We start from the raw sequence: 23,780 nt of genomic DNA, 5'->3' as shown, positions 1-23,780 counted from the left end.
AATATTCTATTCCCTGGTCATGGGTACAGAGGTCAGGCATATTGTTGTTCAAAGGAAACAAAAACAACTCAAAGGAAAAGTTTCCTTCCTCTTGTTCAAGAACTAGCAAAACAATCTGGTGACAAAATTGTTTACAATCTTTCCACAGCAGTAAATACAGCTGATACTTCATTTCCCCTGTAAATCAAAGATAGTAGTGTCAAATTGACTACAAAGTACTTAAATAGATTTCAACCTTATTTCATCTAAGCAGAATTGGAAACATACCTGGACTCTAAATTTCCATTGAGTTCCCACTGGAACACCTGGGATGGGTCCATAATGATTAGAGGGGACAATGGTGCATTCTTTTGTGCGGCCTACACAGGCCATTCCCTGAAATAGGCCACATTAAGAGAAATTAATAGATAATAGGCATTAACTTGAGAATTCCTCTCGCCTAACATAAAAAAGGAGCATTATATCTGTATAATGTTGGATCTGGTTTGGTTGCAATATTTGTGTATATACATTGTAAAAACTAATGGCAATCTATGTGGTATTTAACAGTAGTCTGAGGATCATACTTGATATCCAAGAATCACGATAAAGACACAAGGTTAATTCTTATATGAATTAAGTATTGCCATCAAAATCATGGCATTAGTTTCTGCAGAATTTCACTGCCTGCAGAGATTAGTTGTAATAGTAAAGTAAAAGTATGTATATATGTACTTGTATATCCTTACCTTTCCCCAGTCCCTCTGGCAAGCAGAGTTAGCAGAAGCCATCTTGGCCTTCTTTTTGCTCTCTTTGAGTTTTTCACCAGCTAGCACCACTTCATTGGCATCATTTTTGCATAGAGGACAATACCTGTAAACACCCCCCACACTCTATTTAGTTACAATCAGCAAAGTTGTACAAATATGACACTTAAAATTGGAAAACAGGAAATATAAACAATAAAAGACACAAGCTTTCAAAACTTAACACTCCCACACACTCTCACACCTCCGCTCTAAGCTTTATTAGCAATTCTGACCTTATTCTAAGAGTTCAAATATGCAGCCTAGAGTGCAATAATGCAAAGGTTTCATTAAATAGTGACTAGTAGATTTAAGAATAATGCTTTTCATGTATGGGAAATACATAAATGAAAGTTAGTTACTTCCATACAAAGAGAAGAAATGCATCGTAACATGGAAAACATACAATTGTCGATAGATAGGTAGTTACACCTAAGCTACTTTAAACGCTTCTCTTGATATTATACGTCAACAGTTTGGATGGTGGGAAAATGATGGACTTGCAACCAAATTTGCAGACAATACAAAGACAGGTGAAAGCGCAGGACGTCTGCAAGACAGATCAGAAGATTTGGGAAAAGTGGAGATGGAATACAGTGTAGGGAAGTGTATAGTCATGCACTTTGGTAGAAAGAATAAAGACGGACTTTTTTTAAAAATAGAGAGCAAATTCAGAAATCAAGGGTGCAAATCAGGAGTCCTTGTGCTGGACAGCTGGATAACTTGCAGGTTGAGTCAGTAGTAAGGAAGGCAAATGCAGTGTTACCATTCTTTTTGAGAGGACGAGAATACAAAAATATATAATGCTGAGACTTTATAAGACATTAGTCAAGAGTACTGCAAGCTGTTTTGGGCACCTTATCTAAGGAAGGATGTGCTGACATTAGAGGGGGTTCAGAGGAGGTTCACGAGAATGATCACAGGAATAAATCATTTGATGACTCTGGGTCTGTATATGCTGGAGTTTAGAAGTGGGCAGGGGGGTTGGGAGAGGAAAATCTCATTGAAACCTATCTGACATTGAAAGGCTAGATAGAGTGGAACATGTGGAGACTGTGTTACCTTTAGTGGCAGAGTCTTTCCTCTAGTATTCACCACTTAGAGCAGGGGTTCCCAACTTGGGGACCACAGACCACTCAGTTAACGGTAAGGCTTGTTGTCATAAAGATAGGATGGGAACCCACGATTTAGAGGGAAATTGGTGAACGTGCGGTCATCATAGAATAGGCTGATTTGCTGGAACTTGTCAACGTTATGAAAGAGGATGTGCTGGAACTTTTAATAAATATTTGATTAGATAAGTCCCTGGACCATACAAGATATACCCCAGGTTACTACAAGAGGCGAGGGGTCCCTGCTTCCTCGCTGGCCACAGGAGTAGTGCCAGAGGATATTTACCAAGAAGCTGCCTGGATTAGAAAACATGTCTTATGACGATAGGTTGAGCGAGCTCAGGCTTCTGTTTATGAAGAACAGGAGAATGAGAGGTGACAATGGAGGTGTACAAGAGGCAGAGATCATCTGAACCGCCAGGAGAGAATTTCTCAGGATATAAATACAGTAACTAATACAAGGGGGTATAGGAAACAAAGGGATTGGGAGGAAAGCATACGGAGGATATCAAAGGTAGTATTTTTTAAATTACAGAGGTGGTAGGTGTGAAGGTCATGCTGCCAGACGTGGTGGTAGAGACAGATACATAACTCAAATAGGCACATGGATGAAGGAAAAATGAAAGGCTATGTAAAAAGGAAGGGTTAGATCATCATGAGGTTAAACAGTCAACACAACTGTGGTGTACCAGTCTATGTTCTATAATGAGGATCAATGGGAATGCTTACTTTGTTTCAGAGTTTCCTGGCCAAATGTAATTGCAAGTGTCTCTTCATTAGCTGCTCCTAGTGTGATCAAGTTAATTGAAAATGGTTCTTCTACTACTGTGCACATTGCAGAATTATGACAATAGTAACTAGTTGTGCAATTGCCATAAATTCAGTGCAATACACCAATTGTGGCAAAAATAGTGTACTGTTCTTTTGCTGACAGGCCTCCAACCGAGAAGGTGGGAGCAAGGAAAATTAACATAACCACTCCTGTGTTATCAATCCATATGTATCACAAAAAGTTACTGGGTCAACTGCTCCTCAACAATTTTCTTAAAGATACTAATTGCCTTCTGATAACTACCAGAACAGTATTTTTTACAATACTTTGATACGCATACTTTTATGAGTCTTTGCTTTATGCCAAATCATTACCCAATGTACATAAGAGGCATCATTAATACTTTGGATCTAGTCCACAATAACTTCATGAAGTGGACATTAGATAATGAACTGCTGCTCATGAGCATTTAATACTAAAAGTAATTTTTTGCTCTACTTCACCGACTGAAAGAAAAACGGTGCAGATCTTAGCTCAACGTACCAATCATCAACTTCTGGTATGCTGGCAAGAGGAGGATTCAGGCAGTAGGTATGATAGGCCATATCACACTCATCACAGAGCAGTTGCTTCTCTGGGTCCCCCTTTCCACCACATACGTGACAGGCACACTGCTTGCAGTCTTTTTTAGGATTATCTTTGCAATGCTTACATTCAGGTCCATTCTGCCCTGAAGACAATAAAAGAGATCAAATTTGTAATTTAATATAAAGTATTGAGATTTGACGTTACAAAGTTACTAGAGAAGCAAAAATAATGGTTGAGAAAAATACAGTGATGCTGGTTTTTTCTCTTAACGCTGCCTCCAATTAAAGCAACTGGTTCAACTTCAGTATTATCGCTAATTACAATGCCAACAGCAACTTCTGAATCAACTACAGATTAAACCCGAGTTAGCAAGCCACAGTGCTAAAACCAAATTTACAAATACAAGAGAATTTTTTCTTATATTCAGTTCTAGGACACTATGAACTTGCATATGACATAAAACAACCCTCAAGAACCTTACTTTTCATGGGACTTTCAGATACATCCACTCCAACACTCCCTGGTTCCTCAATCTTATAGACTTCATCCACCAGTGAGATCTTACAATCGTTCAAAGAATCACCAGCATCCCTATGGAGAAAACAACAGCAAATGAAGGGTCAGGAAATTGCTTTAAAAATGCTGAGTTTTCAGAAGTCCAGTGGTTCTTCCAATTTATAGGCTTGAGGCCACTAATAAAATATCTTGCTGTATACAAAATATACACAGCTCTAACATACAAGGCATGAGATTACACAATACAATGCCACAACTCCTGCTTTGCTACTTTAAAGGAGTAGTCAATGGTTACCGACCACCAATTATTACTTAATGGGCTCTATTAAGGGAAGCAAGTCAATTTTTAATTTTCAAAACTGCATTTTGAACATACACATACAAGTTCACACACCGTAAGCTACAAAGACTGTCTTCCTTAAAGTTAATTGTAAGAAAGGCACACAAGAGCTCTGGAAATTGTGTTTCAAAGACAAATCTCCATAACAGATTGTTCTGTATTTGTGCAAGACATTCTACATCAAGGACAAACTATCAAATCTTGAACTATTCATATTTCAGAACATTCATTTGCAAAAAATATCTAAAATGTTTAGAACCTCACCCCAAAAGAATTTTTGCATATATTTCTTTAATAGTCCTCGTCTCCCTCTTGTGTAGGATTTCAGCATCATACCAGTACCCTCGCTCTTTTGGTTCATCTGGGTTATAGTTCACCATCACCACATTTCCCACATGTAGTTCATGCCATTGCAAGACAGTCCTCGCTCGTGGTCTGATATCTTTCCATCGCAACTGCACAATTCCATTTTCAGGGTAACTTGGCAAAGTCAAACAAATAAATTTCAACATTACAAATAAACACATTGCTTAACGCGTGTCTCTTTTAAAGACAACGTTAAATGTTAGAGGTTCAGTATCCCTTATCTGTAATGCTTGGGGCCAAAAGTGTTTTAGTTCTCAGAATATATAATAAGATAGCTTCTGATTGAATATACATGTACTGGTAAGCAGTCTTTGTCTTACACTTGTCCAGCACAGATATGTTCAGCATGTTAGGTTTTCATCAGTGACAATCTTGGTAAATTCAATTAATTTATCCACTGGTTCAAGACCAGCAGACACTATCACCACAAATCTTTAAAAATTTAACACTGTGCCTTTTCTTAAATTCCTGCAAACAGCTTGCTGAATATTCACAATTACCTTCAATTTTCAGTTTGTCATGATAGATCTTTGTTCATTCATAATCATACAATCAAGCAGCGCATGTTCACTCTGACATTGACAAATCCACTCTTTCAATACACATTTTAAGATCTTCATTTTTCACTTTATGCAGTGTGTTTCTATTTCTATTTAACTTTTGTTCATTACATATGTGAGGTCACTCTTTAGAACTCTCTGTGGTGCACAGAGACCTGCTCATTACCTAGGATCTTCCCAATGCCTTGTGGAATTTTCCATTTGTGCAGTCATGTCAGTACTCAAAAAAATTTCAGATTTCTGAGGTTTTCAGATTTTGGATTTTTGGATAAGGGGTACTCAACTGTATTTCATAATGAATACATTTGTCCTTGCTCAAGTGACTAAGAGTCAAAGCAAGCTCTTGACAAATTTTGATTACTTTGTAAGATTAAGGAGAAATTTCTATATTTTTGATCCTCTCTGTCACCTCCACAATTTGGGTTTTTCAGAAATTCTTCCAGTAAAATCCAGGATTTTAAAGTTCGATGGAACATATATAAATTCTGAAACATAATAAATCCTATTTGCCCCCATCTCAACCAGGCCAAGAATGCAAACGAAGTTAGATTAGTCCCTCAGCTAATGTGCAATAACAAGCTAAAAAGTATTTCCAAATAAAAAATTGTGACATCCAAATTAAAGGATTTTTTATTTCTGATTTATTATACATACTCTTCATATTTAATGTGATAAATAACATCTTCATTGGCAATCTTCTCTTGTGTAGTTTTGCTTGAGTGTGCAGATTCTTCATCAACAGCTCTGCTTGCACCTTCATCCTTTGTCACATTGACGACCACTGCTTCAAACCAAGCACCCATGTGCATATCTCGTGCATCAATCAATTCATTTATCTAAAAAAAAATTCACAATTTAAAATGTTTTCCATTTCCTAGGCTTCCTAGAACAATCACATACTGCAGAAAAAAGAAATCAAGACATAGAATATACAAAATGAAATGAGACAAATTACTGAAACACCCAAGTCAAACCATACATGAAAGCACCATTGTCCTTTCAAAAACACTGTACCAGCAAGATGCTGTTGAATTATATACCCAATATAGATTTATGTCAAGAACTTGTGCAAATGAACCAGCCAAACTTGACAAGCTAATTGCAGGGAAAAATGTTTCCTACCTTATGGAAAGTCCAGAATGGAACTACAACTCTCACATACCATTATAAATAAAAGTACATCATTTGAGGATACAATTATACATATACTGCAGCAAGGTGGTTATTGCTCAAGTGTATGCGTCTCTAATGTGCTGTATCTTAATACATACAAACTGATAACATCAAAATCAGCCTGAAGAAAGTCAATATTACATCTAAAAACAGAGAAGACGGTCACCTGGAGGAAATCTGTTCAGGAGGGAGCTGCGCATGAGAGCAACCTCCACTGTGCCACAGAGAATAAACAGCTGCGAAAGGAGAGACTAAACAACTGGAAGACCCAACCACTAACACGACCACCCACACTCATACTCTTGGCCACACTCCACAGAATATGTGGATCCCAGATTGGCCTCTTTAGATACCTGAGGACCCACCAAAAGACAACCCCTTAAGACAACATCATACTCAACACGAGTGAATAATCTTAATCAAGACCTGTTTTACTGATCAATGTTTTGTCTCTATATTGAATGTACATTGTTAAAATTGGTTGAGAGGCCTTGAGAGTATAAGAAGGGACCGTTCCTTTGTGCAAGTGGGGAATCTTATCTTAGGCTGGGTTGTGAAAAGCAGAGAGCGGAAAGACTGTTGATCATTTACCGGTCCCACCAGCAGTATATTGCTTGGCATGGATAAGTATCACCTTCTTGGTTATTAAATGACTTTTATAAAGTACCTTTACTATATGTATACTGCCTCCTTTGCTTGGGAATACATCTTGCTGCTGAATTTGAAAAAAATTAGAAACGAAACTTTAAAAATATTTTTCATTCCAAGTCCCAAGAGGATAAGAGGAGACAAATGAATAAAAAAAAAACAAAAGCTTGTGGCTTCCTAATATTATCACTATTCAACACATTAATTCCCTTTTTAAAAAATTCATTTTCAAGATCTATAATAGATGTCACTGGCAAGACCTACATTTATTGTCCATCCACAGTTTACCTCAAGGTAGTGGTGGTGATGAGCCACTTTAAACCACCAGTCTCTCCGGTAAAGGCACTGCCACAATGCTATAGAAGGGTGCCAAGATTTTTGACCCAGTGGCAATTAAGCATGGGACATCGCCAAGTCAGGACAGAGTGCAAGTTGGAGGGAAACCTGCAGGTGGTCATGTTCCTGTACACCTGCATTCCAGTATCCTCCTAACCTGTGCCTTTTAAATGGCGAAGGGGCTGAGATTTCAGAAGGTAAATCTCTCACCACAGGATATCTCTGATCTCTGAATATTTACAGTCATGGTGTTTGTGATGCCATCTTCATGCTGGGATGAATGCCCTCTCACAACTTTGTCTAAAGAATGATAAGTAAGCATTCCTAAACGAAGAATTAGCAATCAAGTGCTGTTTGATAATACTGACAACTGCTTCCGCTTCTTTGCCGATGATTATTGATTGGACATTAATTTATCAGACTAGATTTATCCTGTTTTTGTGAACAGAACCTATCTGGGCAATTTTTCACACTACTCTACAGGCACCAGGGCTGTAACAATACTAGAACAACTTGTGAAGAGGCACTTAGTTTTGGAGCTCAAGCCATATGCTTTGAAGATTTTCTAGGTATCATAAAGAGTGAATGGAATTGGCAGAAGACTAGTTTCAATGAGTCAGGAACTCAGGAGGAAGCAGATAGATCATCTATGTGGTACCTTTAGCTGAATGTGACTCTGAATCCTGACTTCAACACTTTTATGGGTCTCATCATCATTGGGAATGGGTTGACTTGCATCTGGGATGCCTGCTTTATGCTTTAACTGTCAATCAACATTCACTATTAGAGTGGTAAGATAGCAAAACTTCAGTCTAATCCATTGGCTGTGAAATCACAGTTCCAACGATATTATTTAACTTGAACCTTACCATTTTTAGATATACCTGCTGATCCTTTCCAGGTCTAATAATAACCAATTTCAATAAAGCTTGCAGTTAATAATGCAATAAAGTAATTTTATCAGGCATTTTTCAGATAGCATTAAGAACAGATATTACAGCAGCTTGTGACTGGAAAATAAATATGCTCCAGCAACTTGGAAACAAATTGACAGACCTAAATGAGGACTTGCACCGAAATGGATCATCCTTTGCATCATAGAACACATGGGTATCTTACAGTGCGTCTCTGTAATAGAAGAACATAACAACCAGTGCTTACCTTGTACAAGCCAAATCCTGGGTCAACAAGATGGAGATGAGTTGAAGTTCCAGCCTGGCCATCCAGTTCCATTGCAACTTCACCACTATTAGAGTTTTTATCTGATTCACTCTGTGCAGATCCACATCCAGAGTCTGAGTCAGACAGTTCTGCATCTTTTTCTTTCCCAGTTGTGCTCTTATGTACTTGATAAGCCTGACGGATAAGCAGCTGAATGATGTCATTTAGTCCAACATTGTAGTCAAAAAGTGAATGGTCATCTTCCATCTGGAAAAATGGAAAATAAAGTTAAACAGCTGCTACACAACCATCTGCAATGAGGTATGCTAGCTTATATGGTAGTGACAAATACCTCAGTCCAGATGCTGTTCATTGATTACAACTCAAGTGTTTAACACAATCATTCCTACAGTTCTAATCGAAAAACTCCAGGACCTGTGCCTCTGTACCTCCCTCTGCAACTGGATCCCCAATTTCCCAACCAGAAGACCACAATCAGTGAGCACTGGAAATAACATCTCCACCTCGTTGACAACACTAGCGCATCTCAGGGATGTGTGCTTAGCCCACTGCTCTACTCTCTCTACACCCATGACTGTGGCTAGGCACAGCTCAAATGCCACCTATAAATCTGCCAATGTCACAACTACTGTTGGAAGAATTTTATATGCAACAAGAGTGCGTACAGGAGCGAGATATATCAGCTAGCTGAGTGGTGTCGTAGCATCAACCTTGCACTCAATGTCGGTAAGACCAAAAAAACTGATTGTGGACTTCAGAAAGAGTAATATGAGATAACACATACCAGACCTCAAAAAAGGAGCACAAGTGGTAAACAGTGAACAATTTCAAGTTCCTGGGTGTCAATATCTATGTGGCTCTATCCTGGACCCAACAGATCAATGCAGCTACAAAGAAGGCATGGCGCGGTTATATATTACATTAGGAGTCTGAGGAGATTTGGTGTGTCACCAAAGACACTCACAAACTTCTACAGAAGTACCGTGGAGAGCATTCTAATTGGCATTACCATGGGCGGGGGGGGGGGGGCTACTGCAGAAACTTCTAAACTTGTCAGCTCCATCATAGGCACTCGCCTTCATAGTATCTAGGACATGTTCAAAGTGCGACAGCTCAAAAATGCAGCATCCATTATTAAGGACCCCCATCATCCAGGACATTGCTACCATCAGAGAGGAATCTTAAAAGGAACCTATTTCATCATTTATCAGAAAAGTCCTAGTATTCAGCTCAATAATACAATTACTATCTGGAAGTACTTTTCATCCACCAAAATAACAACCCAATGACAAGATGCAAAATATGAAGCAACACACATAAGAGTTGCTAGTGAACGCAGCAGGCCAGGCAGCATCTCTAGGAAGAGGTACAGCTGACGTTTCGAGCCAAGACCCTTCATCAGGACTAACTGAAAGAAGAGCTAGTAAGAGATTTGAAAGTGGGAGGGGGAGGGGGAGATCCGAAATGATAGGAGAAGACAGGAGGGGGAGGAATGGAGCCAAGAGCTGGACAGTTGATTGGCAAAAGGGATATGACAGGATCATGGGACAGGAGGCCAAGGGAGAAAGAAAAGGGGGAGGGGGATTAACAGAAGTTAGAGATCAATGTTCGTGCCATCAGTTGGGGGCTACCCAGACGGAATACAAGGCATTGTTCCTCCAACCTGAGTGTGGCTTCATGTTGACAGTAGAGGAGGCTGTGGATAGACATATCAGAATGGGAATGGGACGTGGAATTAAAATGTGTGGCCACTGGGAGATCCTGCTTTCTCTGGCAGACAGAGCATAGGTATTCAGCGAAACGGTCTCCCGGTCTGTGCGGGGTCTCGCCAATATATAGAAAGCCGCATCAGGAGCATCGGACGCAGTATATCACCCCAGCCAACTCACAGGTGAAGTGTCGCCTCACCTGGAAGGTCTGTCTGGGGCCCTGAATGGTAGTGAGGGAGGAAGTGTAAGGGCACTTGTAGCACTTGTTCCGCTTACAAGGATAAGTGCCGGGAGGGAGATCGGTGGGGAGGGAGGGAAAGGTGTGCTTAGTGGTGGGATCCCGTTGGAGGTGGCGGAAGTTATGGAGAATAATATGTTGGACCCGGAGGCTGGTGGGGTGGTAGGTGAGGACCAGGGGGACCCTATTCCTAGTGGGGTGGTGGAAGGATGGGGTGAGAGCAGATGTGTGTGAAATGGGAGAGATGCGTTTGAGAGCAGTTAGTGCTCCTCCCCCTCGTACCCCATCCATTATTTATTTTTCTATATATTATATATATTATCTTTCTCTCTCTCCTTTTTCTCCCTCTGTCCCTCTCACTATACCCCTTGCCCATCGTCTGGGCTTCACCCCTCCCCCTTTCTTTTTCCCTAAGCCTCCCATCCCATGATCCTCTCATATCCCTTTTGCCAATCAACTGTCCAGCTCTTGGCTCCATCCCTCCCCCCTCCCAATTTCAAATCTCTTACTAGCTCTTCTTTCAGTTAGTCCTGATGAAGGGTCTCGGCTCGAAACGTTGACTGTACATCTTCCTATAGACGCTGCCTGGCCTGCTGCATTCACCAGCAAATTTTATGTGTGTTGCTTGAAATTCCAGCATCTGCAGATTTCCTCGTTGTTTGCAAAATATGAAGTAAGGCACCACAGCACAAAATCTTAAACGGGAGAAGTAGTACGATGTTAAATTACAGAACAGATAGACCTAAAACGTACATCAAGTTTCAAGTAGATAAATAAATGGGTAGCTTAAAAAAATAGACCATAGACAGATTCGGCTCCACATCATCATGGCTGATTTATTATTATCTCTTAATCCCATTCTCCTGCCTTCTCTCTAACCTTTGATGCCCTTACTAATCAAGAATCTATCAAACCGTTTTTTTAAAAAATGTGTTGGCCTCCACATCCATTTGTGGCAATGAATTCCTGATTCCCCATTCTCTAGCTGAAGTAGTTCCTCCTCTTTACTGTTTTAAAGGAACATTCTGAGACTGTAGCCTCGTGCCCTACTATAGGAAATATACTATCCATGTCAACACTACCCAGGCCTTTCAATGTTAGATAGGCATCAATAAGATTGCTCTAATTCTTCCAAACTCCAATGAATACAGGCCCAGAGACATCAAACACTCCTCACCTTTTCATTCCCAGAATCATTCTCATGAACCTCCTCTGGACCCTCTCAATTGCCAGCATATCTTTTCTTAGATATAACTTCCCTACACTGTAGACCATCTGCTACTTCTTTGCCCATTCTCCTTATCTAAGTTCTTCTGCAGACTTACTGCTTTCTCAATAATACCCGCCCCTCCATCTATGGATCGTCTACAAACTTAGCCACAAAGCCATCAATTGCATTATCAAAATCATTGATATATAATGCGAAAAGAAACGGTCCCAACACCAACCCCTGCAAACACCATGGAAGCCAATTAGGAAAGGCCCCCTTTATTCCCACTCTGCATCCTGCCAGTCAGTCAATCACCTACCTATGGTAATATCTTTCCTATAATACCATGGGCTCTTATCATGGTTAGCACACTCATGTGCAGCACCTTGTCACAGGCCTTTTGAAAGTCCAAACAAGCAACATCCGCTGACTCTCCTTTGTCTATCCTGCATGTTATATCCAACAGATTTGTCAAGCAAGATTTCCCCTTAAGGAAACCATGCTGACTTTGGCCATTTTTACCATGTGCCTCAAAGTAAACCGAAACCTCATCCATAATAATACAACTTCAAAATCTTACCAATCACTTAAATCAGCCTTAATAGCTTATTATTTCCTTTGTTCTGCCTCCCTCCCTTCTCAAAGTATGGAGCGACATTTGCAATGTTCCAGTCCTCAGGAACCATTCCAGAATCTAGTGATTCTTGAAAGGTCATTAATGCCTCCACAAACTCTTCAGCTACCTCTTTCAGTACCATGGGGTGTAATCCATCTAGCCCAGGTGACTTCAAACCTTTCAGTTTCTCACCTTTCACCTTCTCCTTAGTACACTCACTTCTGCTCCTCGACACTCTCCAATTTCAGGCATAATGCTGGTATGTTCCACAGTGAGATCTGATGCAAAGTACTTAGTTCATCCACCATTACTACCTTCAGCATCATTTTCCAGCAGTTTGATACCAACTCCTTCCTCTCTTTTACTCTTTTTACATCTGAAAAAATACTTCTGGTATCCTCTTGTTACCCCACAATCCTCCTAAGCTACCTCATTGCTTCTTTAGTTGCTTTAGTCCATAAGACCATAAGATATAGGCCATTCGATCCATCGAGTCTGCTGCCATTCAATCATGGGCTGATCCAACTCTTCCAGTCATCCCCACTGCCAGCCTTTACCCCATACCCTTTGATGCCCTGGCTAATCAAGAACCTTCTATCTCTGCCTTAAATACACCCAATGACTAGGCCTCCAAGCTGCTCGTGGCAACAAATTCCACAGATTTATGACCCTCTGATTAAAGGAATTTCTCCGCATCTCAGTTCTAAATGGACATCCTTCATACCTGAAGTTGTGCCCTCTTGTCTTAGAATCCCCTATCATGGGAAATAACTTTGCCATTTCTAATCTGTTCAGGCCTTTTAACATTCCCCCTTCATTCTCCCGAACCCCAGCAATACAGCTCAAGAGCTACCAGACGTTCCTCATACAGTAACTCTTTCATTCCTGGAACCATTCTTGTGAATCTTCTCTGAATCCTCTCCAATGTCAGTATATCCTTTCTAAAATAAGGAGCCCAAAACTACACACAATACTCCAAATGTGGTCTCACGAGTGCCTTATAGAGCCTCAACTTCATATCCTTGCTCTTATATTCTATACCTCTAGAAATGAATGCAAACATTGCATTAGCCTTCTTCACAACTGACTCAAACTGGAGATTAACCTTTAGGGTATCTCGCACAAGGACTCCAAAGTTTCTTTGCATCTCTACATTTTGAATTCTCTCCCCATCTAAATAATAGTCTGTCCGTTTATTTCTTCCACCAAAGTGCATGACCATACACTTTCCAACATTCTATTTCATTTGCCACTTCATTGCCCATTCCCCTAAGCTATCTAAGTCTCTCTGCAGGCTCTCTGTTTCCTCAACACAACCCACTCCTCCACCTATCTTTGTATCATCAGCAAATTTAGCCACAAATCCATTAATACTATAGTCCAAATCATTGACATACATTGTAAAAAGCAGTGGTCCCAACATTGACCCCTGTGGAACTCTACTGGTAACCAGCAGCTAGCCAGAATAGGATCCCTTTATTCCCACTCTATTTTCTGCTGACCAGCCAATGCTCCACCCTTGCTAGTAACTTCCCTGTAATTCCATGGGCTCTTATCTTGCTGAGCAGCCTCATGTGCGGCACCATGTCAATAAGTCTTCTGAAAATCCAAGTACACCACGTCTACTGCAACTCCTTTGTCTACCCTGGCTATCCTCAAAGAATTGCAGTAGGTTTGTCAGGCAGGATTTTCCTTTCAGGAAACCATGCTGGCTTTGGTCTACCTTGTCATGTGCATCCAGATACTCCGTAATCTCATCCTTAACAATCGATTCCAACAACTTCCCGACCACTGATGTCAGGCTAACAGGTCTATAGTTTCCCTTCTGCTGCCTCCCATCCTTCCTAAATAGTGGAGCTGCATTTGCAATTTTCCAGTCATCCGGTACAATGCCAGAATCCATTGATTCTTGAAAGATCATCGTTGATACCTCCGTAATCTCTCCAGCTACTTCCTTCAGAACCCAAGGGTGCATTCCATTAGGTCCAAGAAATTTATCCACCCTCAGACCATTAAGCTTCCTAAGCACTTTCTCAGTTCTAATTTTCACTGCACAAACTTCACTTCCCTGACACTCTTGAATGTCTGGCACACTGCAGACATCTTCCACTGTGAAGATGTCTACAGTATACCGGACATTCAAGAGTGTTAGTTCCTCTGTTAGTCTTCAAAAGCTTCCCAATTCTCTACCTTCCCACTAATTTTTTGTTGTATTACCAAAAAATTCTCTTTTGCTTTTATGCAATTTTTGACTTCTTACAGTCAGCCATGGTTGCCTCATCCTCCCTTTAGAATAGTGATACTCCCTCAGAATATGCTCTACTCTCTGAAAAGGCTGAAAAAAGCTAGTGTATGCTCCTCTATACATATCTTCCTACAAATATACAGCACAGAGTATTCAAACATGAAGCATCACTGCTCAGTACAGATACTGCATTGTAGATAGGAAGGCTCTACAAGTAGTCAAAACTACCCAACGCATCGCCAGCACTAGCCTACCTGCCAACAATAACATGTATACAGAAAGGGCCAGTAACATCATGAAGCATCTGAACCACCCTGCTTATGGACTGGTGGTTCCACTCCCACCAGGAAAGAGGCAACATAGCATCTACACCACGACCACCAGACTCAAAAACAGTTACCTTCCCCAAACAGTAAGGCTGATCAACACTTCTACCCAACAACCCAGCATTACTACTTTATCATTTCCTGTCAGAGTCACCTTACATGCAAACACTCCTGTGCCTAGCATCACTTTATGGACAGACAATCAATGCATACGAGCTATCTTATATAGTTATGTTTATTTTTTTGTATTATTGTGTTCTCCTTTGCACGTGTGTACTGGAAACGACATTAAACAATCTTGAATGATTTTCTTTGGAATGAATCTATCCTGTGCCTTCTGAATTGCTCCCAGAAACTCCAGCATTGTTGTTCTGCCGTAATCCCTGCTAGAGTCCCCTTCCAATTAACTTTGGCCAGCTCCCTCTCATGTAAACCAATTAAGTTGACAGATTTGTGGTAGCCATTAAAGGAGGATTAAAATTGGAAGTTCTCAGTGTTCATGCCAGCCTCCATGAAGTCAGATGCTGAGAACTCAAATATATGGAAACCATTTGTTAATTATCAACTACCATGCTCTCTTGATCCTGAAACTAGAAAGCTCTTAGATGGAGCACAGCCCAGCAGCAACAAAGTGTGACTTAGTTGTATGACAAAGCTGGAAGGGTACTGAATGACAAAACCAGTAAACTAGGAATGTGGCAGATGACAAATCCCACATAACGTATTGCAATCTATCCACTGCAAATGTAGATGTCTACTTCTGTATTGAAAAGTGTGACCCAAACAGTCCTGACAGAGGGAGAATCAAGGACAGAGGAGAGGTTTACAGAAGGTAATAATGTAGGCTCAGGACACACTAAGTAGAGTTCCTCAGGGCAATAGTGTCAGCTCAAACAAGTACATCTCAGCAAATGTGATGTTGACTGATGGCTCAGTTACAGTTACAACTCCTCAGTGAAGCAGCCCATGCCAGCAGTCAATGCTGGAGAAAATTGTGTCATACTACAAACTCCAGGCAATGAGCACCTCTATTCAGAAGCGGAATTAAATACTAAGTAGGGCTCAATTATCCCTCAAGAAATACCACCCAGAATAAAGCAGTCCACTTGACTGTCACCCCACCCAAAACATTCATCCTTTCTGTCACTGTTTTCAATGTGAACTAGTTACACACTATATTTTTTTCCAAATGCACCTCTCAAATCCACAACCAAGGAAAAAAGGAGCAAATAACAAATGGGAACAAGCCATAATGGAGCCCCTTTGACTCAACTGGTCTGTGCCAACCAAACTGCCCATGCAAGGTGGTTGCATTTGTCCACATTTAGCCCTTTTTAATCTAAATTTTTCCATTCATGTACCTGCCCAACTGACTGTTAGTAATCCGTTTTTACTAATTTAAACACACATAAAAGTTGCTGGTGAACGCAGCAGGCCAGAGAGCATCTCTAGGAAGAGGTACAGTCGACGTTTCGGGCCCAGACCCTTCGTCAGGACTAACTGAAGGAAGAGTGAGTAAGGGATTTGAAAGTGGGAGGGGGAGGGGAAGATCCGGAATGATAGAAGAAGACAGGAGGGGGAGGGATGGAGCCAAGAGCTGGACAGTTGATTGACAAAAGGGATACGAGAGGATCATGGGACAGGAGGCCTAGGGAGAAAGAAAGATGGAGGGGAAAGCCTAGAGGATGGGCAAGGGGTATAGTGAGAGGGACAGAGGGAGAAAAAGGAGAGAGAGAGGAAAAGAACATGTATATAAATAAATAAATAACAGATGGGGTACGAGGGGGAGGTGGGGCATTAGCGGAAGTTTGAGAAGTCAATGTTCATGCCATCAGGTTGGAGGCTACCCAGACGGAATACAAGGTGTTGTTCCTCCAACCTGAGTGTGGCTTCATCTTTACAGTAGAGGAGGCCGTGGATAGACATATCAGAATGGAAATGGGACGTGGAATTAAAGTGGGTGGCCACTGGGAGATCCTGCTTTCTCTGGCGGACAGAGCGTAGGTGTTCAGCGAAACAATCTCCCAGTCTGCATCGGGTCTCGCGAATATATAGAAGGCCGCATGGGGAGCACCGGATGCAGTATATCACCCCAGCCGACTCACAGGTGAAGTGTCGTCTCACCTGGAAGGACTGTCTGGGGCCCTGAATGGTAGTGAGGGAGGAAGTATAAGGGCATGCGTAGCACTTGTTCCGCTTACAAGGGTAAGTGCCAGGAGGGAGATCGGTGGGGAGGGTTGGGGGGAATGGACAAGGGTGTCGCGTAGGGAGCGATCCCTGCAGAAAGCAGAGGCAGGGAAAGATGAAGATGTGCTTACTGGTGGGATCCCGTTGGAGGTGGCAGAAGTTACGGAGAATTATATGTTGGACCCAGAGGCTGGTGGGGTGGTAGGTGAGGACAAGGGGAACCTTATTCCTAGAGGGGTGGCGGGAGGATGGAGTACCGCGTTCGGAGCTCCCGATGCTGCCTTCTATATATTGGCGAGACCCGACGCAGACTGGGAGATCGTTTCGCCTAACACCTACGCTCTGTCCACCAGAGAAAGTAGGATCTCCAAGTGGCCACACATTTTAATTCCACGTCCCATTCTGACATGTCTATCCACGGCCTCCTCTACTGTAAAAATGAAGCCACACTCAGGTTGGAGGAACAACACCTTATATTCCGTCTGGGTAGCCTCCAACCTGATGGCATGAACATTGACTTCTCAAACTTCCGCTAATGCCCCACCTCCCCCTCGTATCCCATCTGTTATTTATTTATATATTTATATATACACACATTATTTTTCTCTCTCTCTCTCTCCTTTTTCTCCCTCTGTCCCTCTCACAATACCCCTTGCACATTCTCTGGGCTTCACCCCTCCCTCTTTCCTTTCTCCCTAGGCCTCCTGTCCCATGATCCTTTCATATCCCTTTTGCCAATCAACTGTCCAGCTCTTGGCTCCATCCCTCCCCCTCCTGTCTTCTCCTATCATTTCCGATCTCCCCCTCTCAAATCTCTTACTAGCTCTTCTTTCAGTTGGTCCTGACGAAGGGTCTCGGCCTGAAACATCGACTGTATCTCTTCCTAGAGATGCTGCCTGAGCTGCTGCGTTCACCAGCAACTTTTATGTATGTTGCTTGAAATTCCAGCATCTGCAGATTTCCTCGTGTTTACTAACTTAAAGTTATTTTAGCTTACCTAATATCCTCAGCTGTTTATGTAAAAACGAGATGAATGAAGCACATGAGAGCACAATAATCATTAATAAAATGTATATAGAATCCTCAAGATCACATCAATAAACCACCACATAACATTTCTTGAAATCTTCACTGATCTCATAGAGTTGCAATAGTTGCTACAGGCAGTAAAGAAATCTCTCAGTTCAAGCAGCAAAATAAAATAGGGACAATCCCTCATTACAATAGTAGTAACTACATATAACAAGAATGACGGCCCTAGGGCAAAATAAGAGATTAAACAATGTCACCTCTCCAAAATTGAAGGGCTTCAACCACAGGTTTGCCCTTTTAAATCAAAATGTGGTTGTGTTTTTTTAAATAAGAATAAGGTTCACAAACAATTACCTCAGCTTAAAAGAACAATTTGCCAGCTAAAGAGATCTTGAATATATTAGCTGTGTGATGTCAGACACTTCATAGCAACACAGCTTTGTGGCCATGTTCAATTTACCCAATGGACTACAAAAATGGCTGATGTGTGAAATTGAAAGTTATCCAAATCATGCAAAGTTTGTTTTTCCTTGATACCAAGTCATTAAAGGGATAGTTATGTTCTATACATAAAAAGCATGTTACAAAGTACTTAAAGACATTTCAGTTGTAATGCAGGCAGAGCAGTGACAAATCCTTCATACAACAAGACAAAGAATGCTACTTATTTCTCAACAGCGGGCTCTCACTGATGAATATTTAAAAAGTACTGTAGAACCTGAATAAGGATGCAAAATTATTAAGCCAAAAGCAACATGATTCTGATATTAAAAAAACACCACACTGCAGATTGTACATAGAATGAAACAAACTCTAGTGCTCGTTTTGCCCAAAATTCATTACATAAGATAAAACTAAATCAAGTCAAAGACCGTACCATCTTTAAATTCCACATAAAATGATGTCATGCAGGGAACTAAGAGTTTCATTCAATACATATTGATCACAAGTATTAATTTATTCCAGAATGCACAATATAACCAATGCTAAAATCAAGCATTTCAAAAAGCACTGAAGGGACTCAAGTTCAGTACATGAATACAGCATTGGTCATTCTCAAAGCAGAACTAGTTTCCTTCACTGAATAAATACCAGTGGTTTTCAAATTGCTGGCCTTACCTGCCATACTAAAATATTACCTTCCCTTACGCACTAGAAAGGACAGTAACAAAATCACATTTACTGGAAGCCTGAAATAGAAATAGAATTTAAAAAAATGAACACCTCTTGCTCCACTTTGACAGAAGCCCCAAGATTAGAAATATCAATGGTTTCTCTTTCTGCAGATGCTGTCCAAGCAGGTAAGTGTTCACCAGCACTTATTTTAAAAGGATATAAAATTGCCAGCACTGATCTATTATTTTCCCTGCCCATCGTTCTATGGGGCAGAGTTTGTTAAGTGTGTCCAGGACCGATTCCTGTCACAGTATGTGGACAGGCCGAATAGGGGGAATGCCATACTAGATCTGGTACTAGGTAGTGAACCCGGTCAGGTCACAGATCTCTCAGTGGGTGAGCATCTGGGGGACAGTGACCACTGCTCCCTGGCCTTTAGCATTATCATAGAAAAGGATAGAATCAGAGAGGACAGGAAAATTTTTAATTGGGGAAGGGCAAATTATGAGGCTATAAGGCTAGAACTTGCGGGTGTGAATTGGGATGATGTTTTTGCAGGGAAATGTACTCTGGACATGTGGTTGATGTTTAGAGATCTCTTGCAGGATGTTAGGGATAAATTTGTCCTGGTGAGGAAGAAAAAGAATAGTAGGGTGAAGGAACCATGGGTGACAAGTGAGGTGGAAAATCTAGTCGGGTGGAAGAAGGCAGCATACATGAGGTTTAGGAAGCAAGGATCAGATGGGTCCATTGAGGAATATAGGGAAGCAAGAAAGGAGCTTAAGAAGGGGCTGAGAAGAGCAAGAAGGGGGCATGGAAGGCCTTGGCGAGTAGGGTAAAGGAAAACCCCAAGGCATTCTTCAATTATGTGAAGAAAAAAAGGATGACAGGAGTGAAGGTAGGACCGATTAGAGATAAAGGTGGGAAGATGTGCCTGGAAGCTGTGGAAGTGAGCCAAGTCCTCAATGAACACTTCTCCTCGGTATTCACTAATGAGAGGGAACTTGATGATGGTGAGGACAATATGAGTGAGGTTGATGTTCTGGAGCATGTTGATATTAAGAGAGAGGTGTTGGAGTTGTTAAAATACATTAGGACGGATAAGTCCCTGGGGCCTGACGGAATATTCCCCAGGCTGCTCCACGAGGTGAGAAGAGATTGCTGAGCCTCTGGCTAGGATCTTTATGTCCTTGTCCATGGGAATGGTACCGGAGGATTGGAGGGAGGCGGATGTTGTCCCCTTGTTCAAAAAAGGTAGTAGGGATAGTCCGGGTAATTATAGACCAGTGAGCCTTACTTCTGTGGTGGGAAAGCTGTTGGAAAAGATTCTTAGAGATAGGATCTATGGGCATTTAGAGAATCATGGTCTGATCAGGGACAGTCAACATGGCTTTGTGAAGGGCAGATCATGTCTAACAAGCCTGATCAAGTTCTTTGAGGAGGTGACCAGGCATATAGATGAGGGTAGTGCAGTGGATGTGATCTATATGGATTTTAGTAAGGCATTTGACAAGGTTCCACACGGTAGGCTTATTCAGAAAGTCAGAAGGCATGGGATCCAGGGAAGTTTGGCCAGGTGGATTCAGAATTGGCTTGCCTGCAGAAGGCAGAGGGTGGTGGTGGAGGGAGTACATTCAGATTGGAGGATTGTGACCGGTGGTGTCCCACAAGGATCTGTCCTGGGACCTCTACTTTTCGTGATTTTTATTAACGACCTGGATGTGGGGGTAGAAGGGTGGGTTGGCTAGTTTGCAGACAACACAAAGGTTGGTGGTGTTGTAGATAGTGTAGAGGATTGTCGAAGATTGCAGAGAGACATTGATAGGATGCAGAAGTGGGCTGAGAAGTGGCAGATGGAGTTCAACCCTGAGAAGGGTGAGGTGGTACACATTAGAAGGACAAATTCCAAGGCAGAGTACAAAGTAAATGGCATGATACTTGGTAGTGTGGAGGAGCAGAGGGATCTGGAGGTACATGTCCACAGATCCCCGAAAGTTGCCTCACAGGTGGATAGGGTAGGTAAGAAAGCTTATGGGGTGTTAGCTTTCATAAGCCAAGGGATAGATTTTAAGAGTCGAGATGTAATGATGCAGCTCTATAAAGCTCTGGTTCAACCACACTTGGAGTACTGTGTCCAGTTCTGGTCGCCTCACTATAGGAAGAATGTGGAAGCATTGGAAAGGGTACAGAGGAGATTTACCGGGATGCTGCCTGGTTTAGAGAGTTTGCATTATGAACAGAGATTAAGGGAGCTAGGGCTTTACTCTTTGGAGAGGAGGAGGATGAGAGGTGACATGATAGAGGTGTACAAGATAGTAAGAGGAATAGATAGAGTGGATAGCCAGTGCCTCTTTCCCAGGGCACCACTGCTTAATACAAGAGGACATGGCTTTAAGGTAAGGGGCGGGAAGTTCAAGGGGGATATTAGAGGAAGGTTTTTTACTCAGAGTGGTTGGTGCGTGGAATTCACTGCCTGAGTCAGTGGTGGAGGCAGATACACTAGTGAAGTTTAAGAGACTACTAGACAGGTATATGGAGGAATTTAAGGTGGGGGTTGGTTATATGGAAGGCAGGGTTTGAGGGTCAGTACATTGTGGGCCGAAGGGCCTGTACTGTGCTGTACTATTCTATGTTCTATGTATGTTTAAAACAAAAAATGCTTCAGTATGTTTAACATAGTTAAACTATATACAACTAAATACTCGAGTTGGACGAGAGGAAATGCAGGATTGCTCGATCTTAACTGTCACAGAGAGGCAAGCAAAAAAAAAACTGGCAACCTACAACGCAACTTTTAACTAGACCATTGCTTTGTCAAAGAAACAAAGAATGGGCAATAAAATGCAATATTGCTGGGGATGTCCACGTCCTGAAAGTCATTTTTTATCCAACATGCACAAATTATGGTGGTATTGCTGATGCATTTTCAGCCATTTAAACTATTATATACTATGTCAATTTCAGAGGCATTAACGCCCCACAGAGACAGCAGCCTCATACAGTCAATTGTGCAACCCAGCATTATTCCTGCCTGCACAGATAAGTAAGTGAATCAAAGGCGCAAGGCTGGATTCACATAAGTTCCAGCCCATGGTTTGGCAGCGACAAGAAGAGTGCTTAACCAATCAATACTCAAACTAGGTAAAAGCAACAGCTCCCCGAAAGCCAAAAATACTGACAACATTTTGGGAACGTGGTGGAACAAGTACAACACATCTTTCAAATAACTGCCCTTGTAAGCGAACTTAATGCTGAACTTCTCCAGGCGGCGCTCAAAACAAATAAGCCTTTCTACTGTAAAGGGCTGCCATTAAGCGTCAAAATCTCAGCTAATTTGTACAAAAGATAACTCCCCTTTACTTTGCCAGCGCTGTCTACGCGAATTATCTGATTCTAACCAATTATATCACAGGCCGTTTCTACTACAAGCCTAATACTAAAAAAATGACTTTCCACAGTGGCGCCAACTGGTAGTATTTTCTACCGTTTACTACAAACGAATACATACTTTTTTTAAACTTTACTAGCAAGAACAAAAGTGAATCCAAGTTGTCTCAGAACCCCACTTTCACTGAGGTGAAAATTGAAGTATAATTAATTTCCCAATTTAATTTGTTACCGGATATAGGAGATTTAGCGCCTTTTTGTTCGGCCAACCCACCCCGCGCCAAAGCCGATGGAAAAGCGCAGGACTGGTTGAATGACAGGTATAACAGCCAATCAGAAACGCCACAGCTGGACACTAGGCCATCGGCCGCAGCCCTCCGGCCAATGCAAACGTGCTAACTAGTAGGCTAGGTTTCCGTGTAAACACCTCGTCTCGGAAAGTAGTTGTAGTTTACTGTAAAATTCAAATCCGTGTAAGCATTACTTAATACTGGAAAATAGCAGCGGGGGGCTGGCTGACGATCAGTTAGAAGTTAAACGTCGGGTTACTATCTCCCGCTTAAAATGATGATGCCCTCCAAAGCGGTCAATATCCCAGAGCGGGCAAACTCCCGATTCACATCTGGTCTCCCAAGTTCCCCAACGTTCACCTCCCCCATACCCATTCGCCTTCCTCGCTGTCAGATACCTCTGCCTCACAACGTTGGCTAATGCCTTTGTTGTGCAAACAAATTTCAGTACCTGCTTTCCCCGGTAGAAAAGCCGCTGGCGATCAGCTTCTACCCCAAACGCCTCCCGGATTTTTTCCCTTAATTCCTGAACTAGGGTCAGTTTGGAGAGTCCATCAATGTGCCGGGTCTCCTTGCCGTCCATCGTCCGCACTTGGATCCACATTTTCAGTCACTGGTAAATGCCAAAAAAATATTTAGAATGGACGCAATTTCCCTTAGGTCTCTACTCACTACGAGGGGGGAAGGAGGAAAAAAAATTCGCGCGAAATGAACTTTTTTTTAACTCGGACGATTTTACCGCGCGCGTAGCTGCCGATTCAAACGCCCGCTCTCCCGCCTTAGGCGAGCCGCCCCTTCGCCTCCCGCCTATTGCAGCGCGCGCACTCCTAACCCAATCCCACGCAGGACCAGACAGCGCGAGGCGGGAGGGGGGAGGGGCTCTGCAGGCGGCAGCTCGTCTCGGCGGACACGTCATCACGTAAAAGGAGCTGCAACCGGCTGGACGACGGCGCCTTCGTCTGAGCGGCGCGAACGAAACCTCGCGAAAGTTATGCGAGCTGAAAAGTTTACTCGCTGCACGACAAATAAATATATAAATGTCCAAT

The 23,780-nt window shown here is 42.0% G+C and overlaps 1 protein-coding gene across 2 annotated transcripts in view; it reads right to left on the bottom strand.

The window, feature by feature from the left end:
- The window catches only part of uhrf1 (ubiquitin-like with PHD and ring finger domains 1), a 38,356-nt gene extending 14,780 nt beyond the window's left edge, over positions 1-23,576 (bottom strand). Inside the window, exons 1-9 of one of the 2 annotated variants that reach the window (XM_063032244.1) lie at positions 23,474-23,576; positions 23,186-23,347; positions 8,358-8,624; positions 5,694-5,875; positions 4,378-4,593; positions 3,739-3,848; positions 3,213-3,399; positions 729-852; positions 268-375 (exon numbers count right to left, since the gene is read on the bottom strand). In XM_063032244.1, coding sequence (XP_062888314.1) covers positions 268-375; positions 729-852; positions 3,213-3,399; positions 3,739-3,848; positions 4,378-4,593; positions 5,694-5,875; positions 8,358-8,624; positions 23,186-23,338 — 1,347 coding nt within the window. In that variant the 5' untranslated portion in view covers positions 23,339-23,347; positions 23,474-23,576. Of the gene's footprint in view, positions 1-267; positions 376-728; positions 853-3,212; positions 3,400-3,738; positions 3,849-4,377; positions 4,594-5,693; positions 5,876-8,357; positions 8,625-23,185 lie in introns of both variants that reach the window. The other variant, XM_063032243.1, reaches the window with a different exon arrangement.
- Between the last annotated feature and the right edge of the window lie 204 nt (positions 23,577-23,780).

This window comes from Mobula hypostoma, chromosome 24 (genome assembly GCF_963921235.1).
Source record: "Mobula hypostoma chromosome 24, sMobHyp1.1, whole genome shotgun sequence".
In the NCBI taxonomy this organism is placed as follows: domain Eukaryota; kingdom Metazoa; phylum Chordata; class Chondrichthyes; order Myliobatiformes; family Myliobatidae; genus Mobula; species Mobula hypostoma.
Note: the sequence above shows the minus strand (reverse complement) of the source record. Positions and strands in the feature narration are given on the sequence as shown.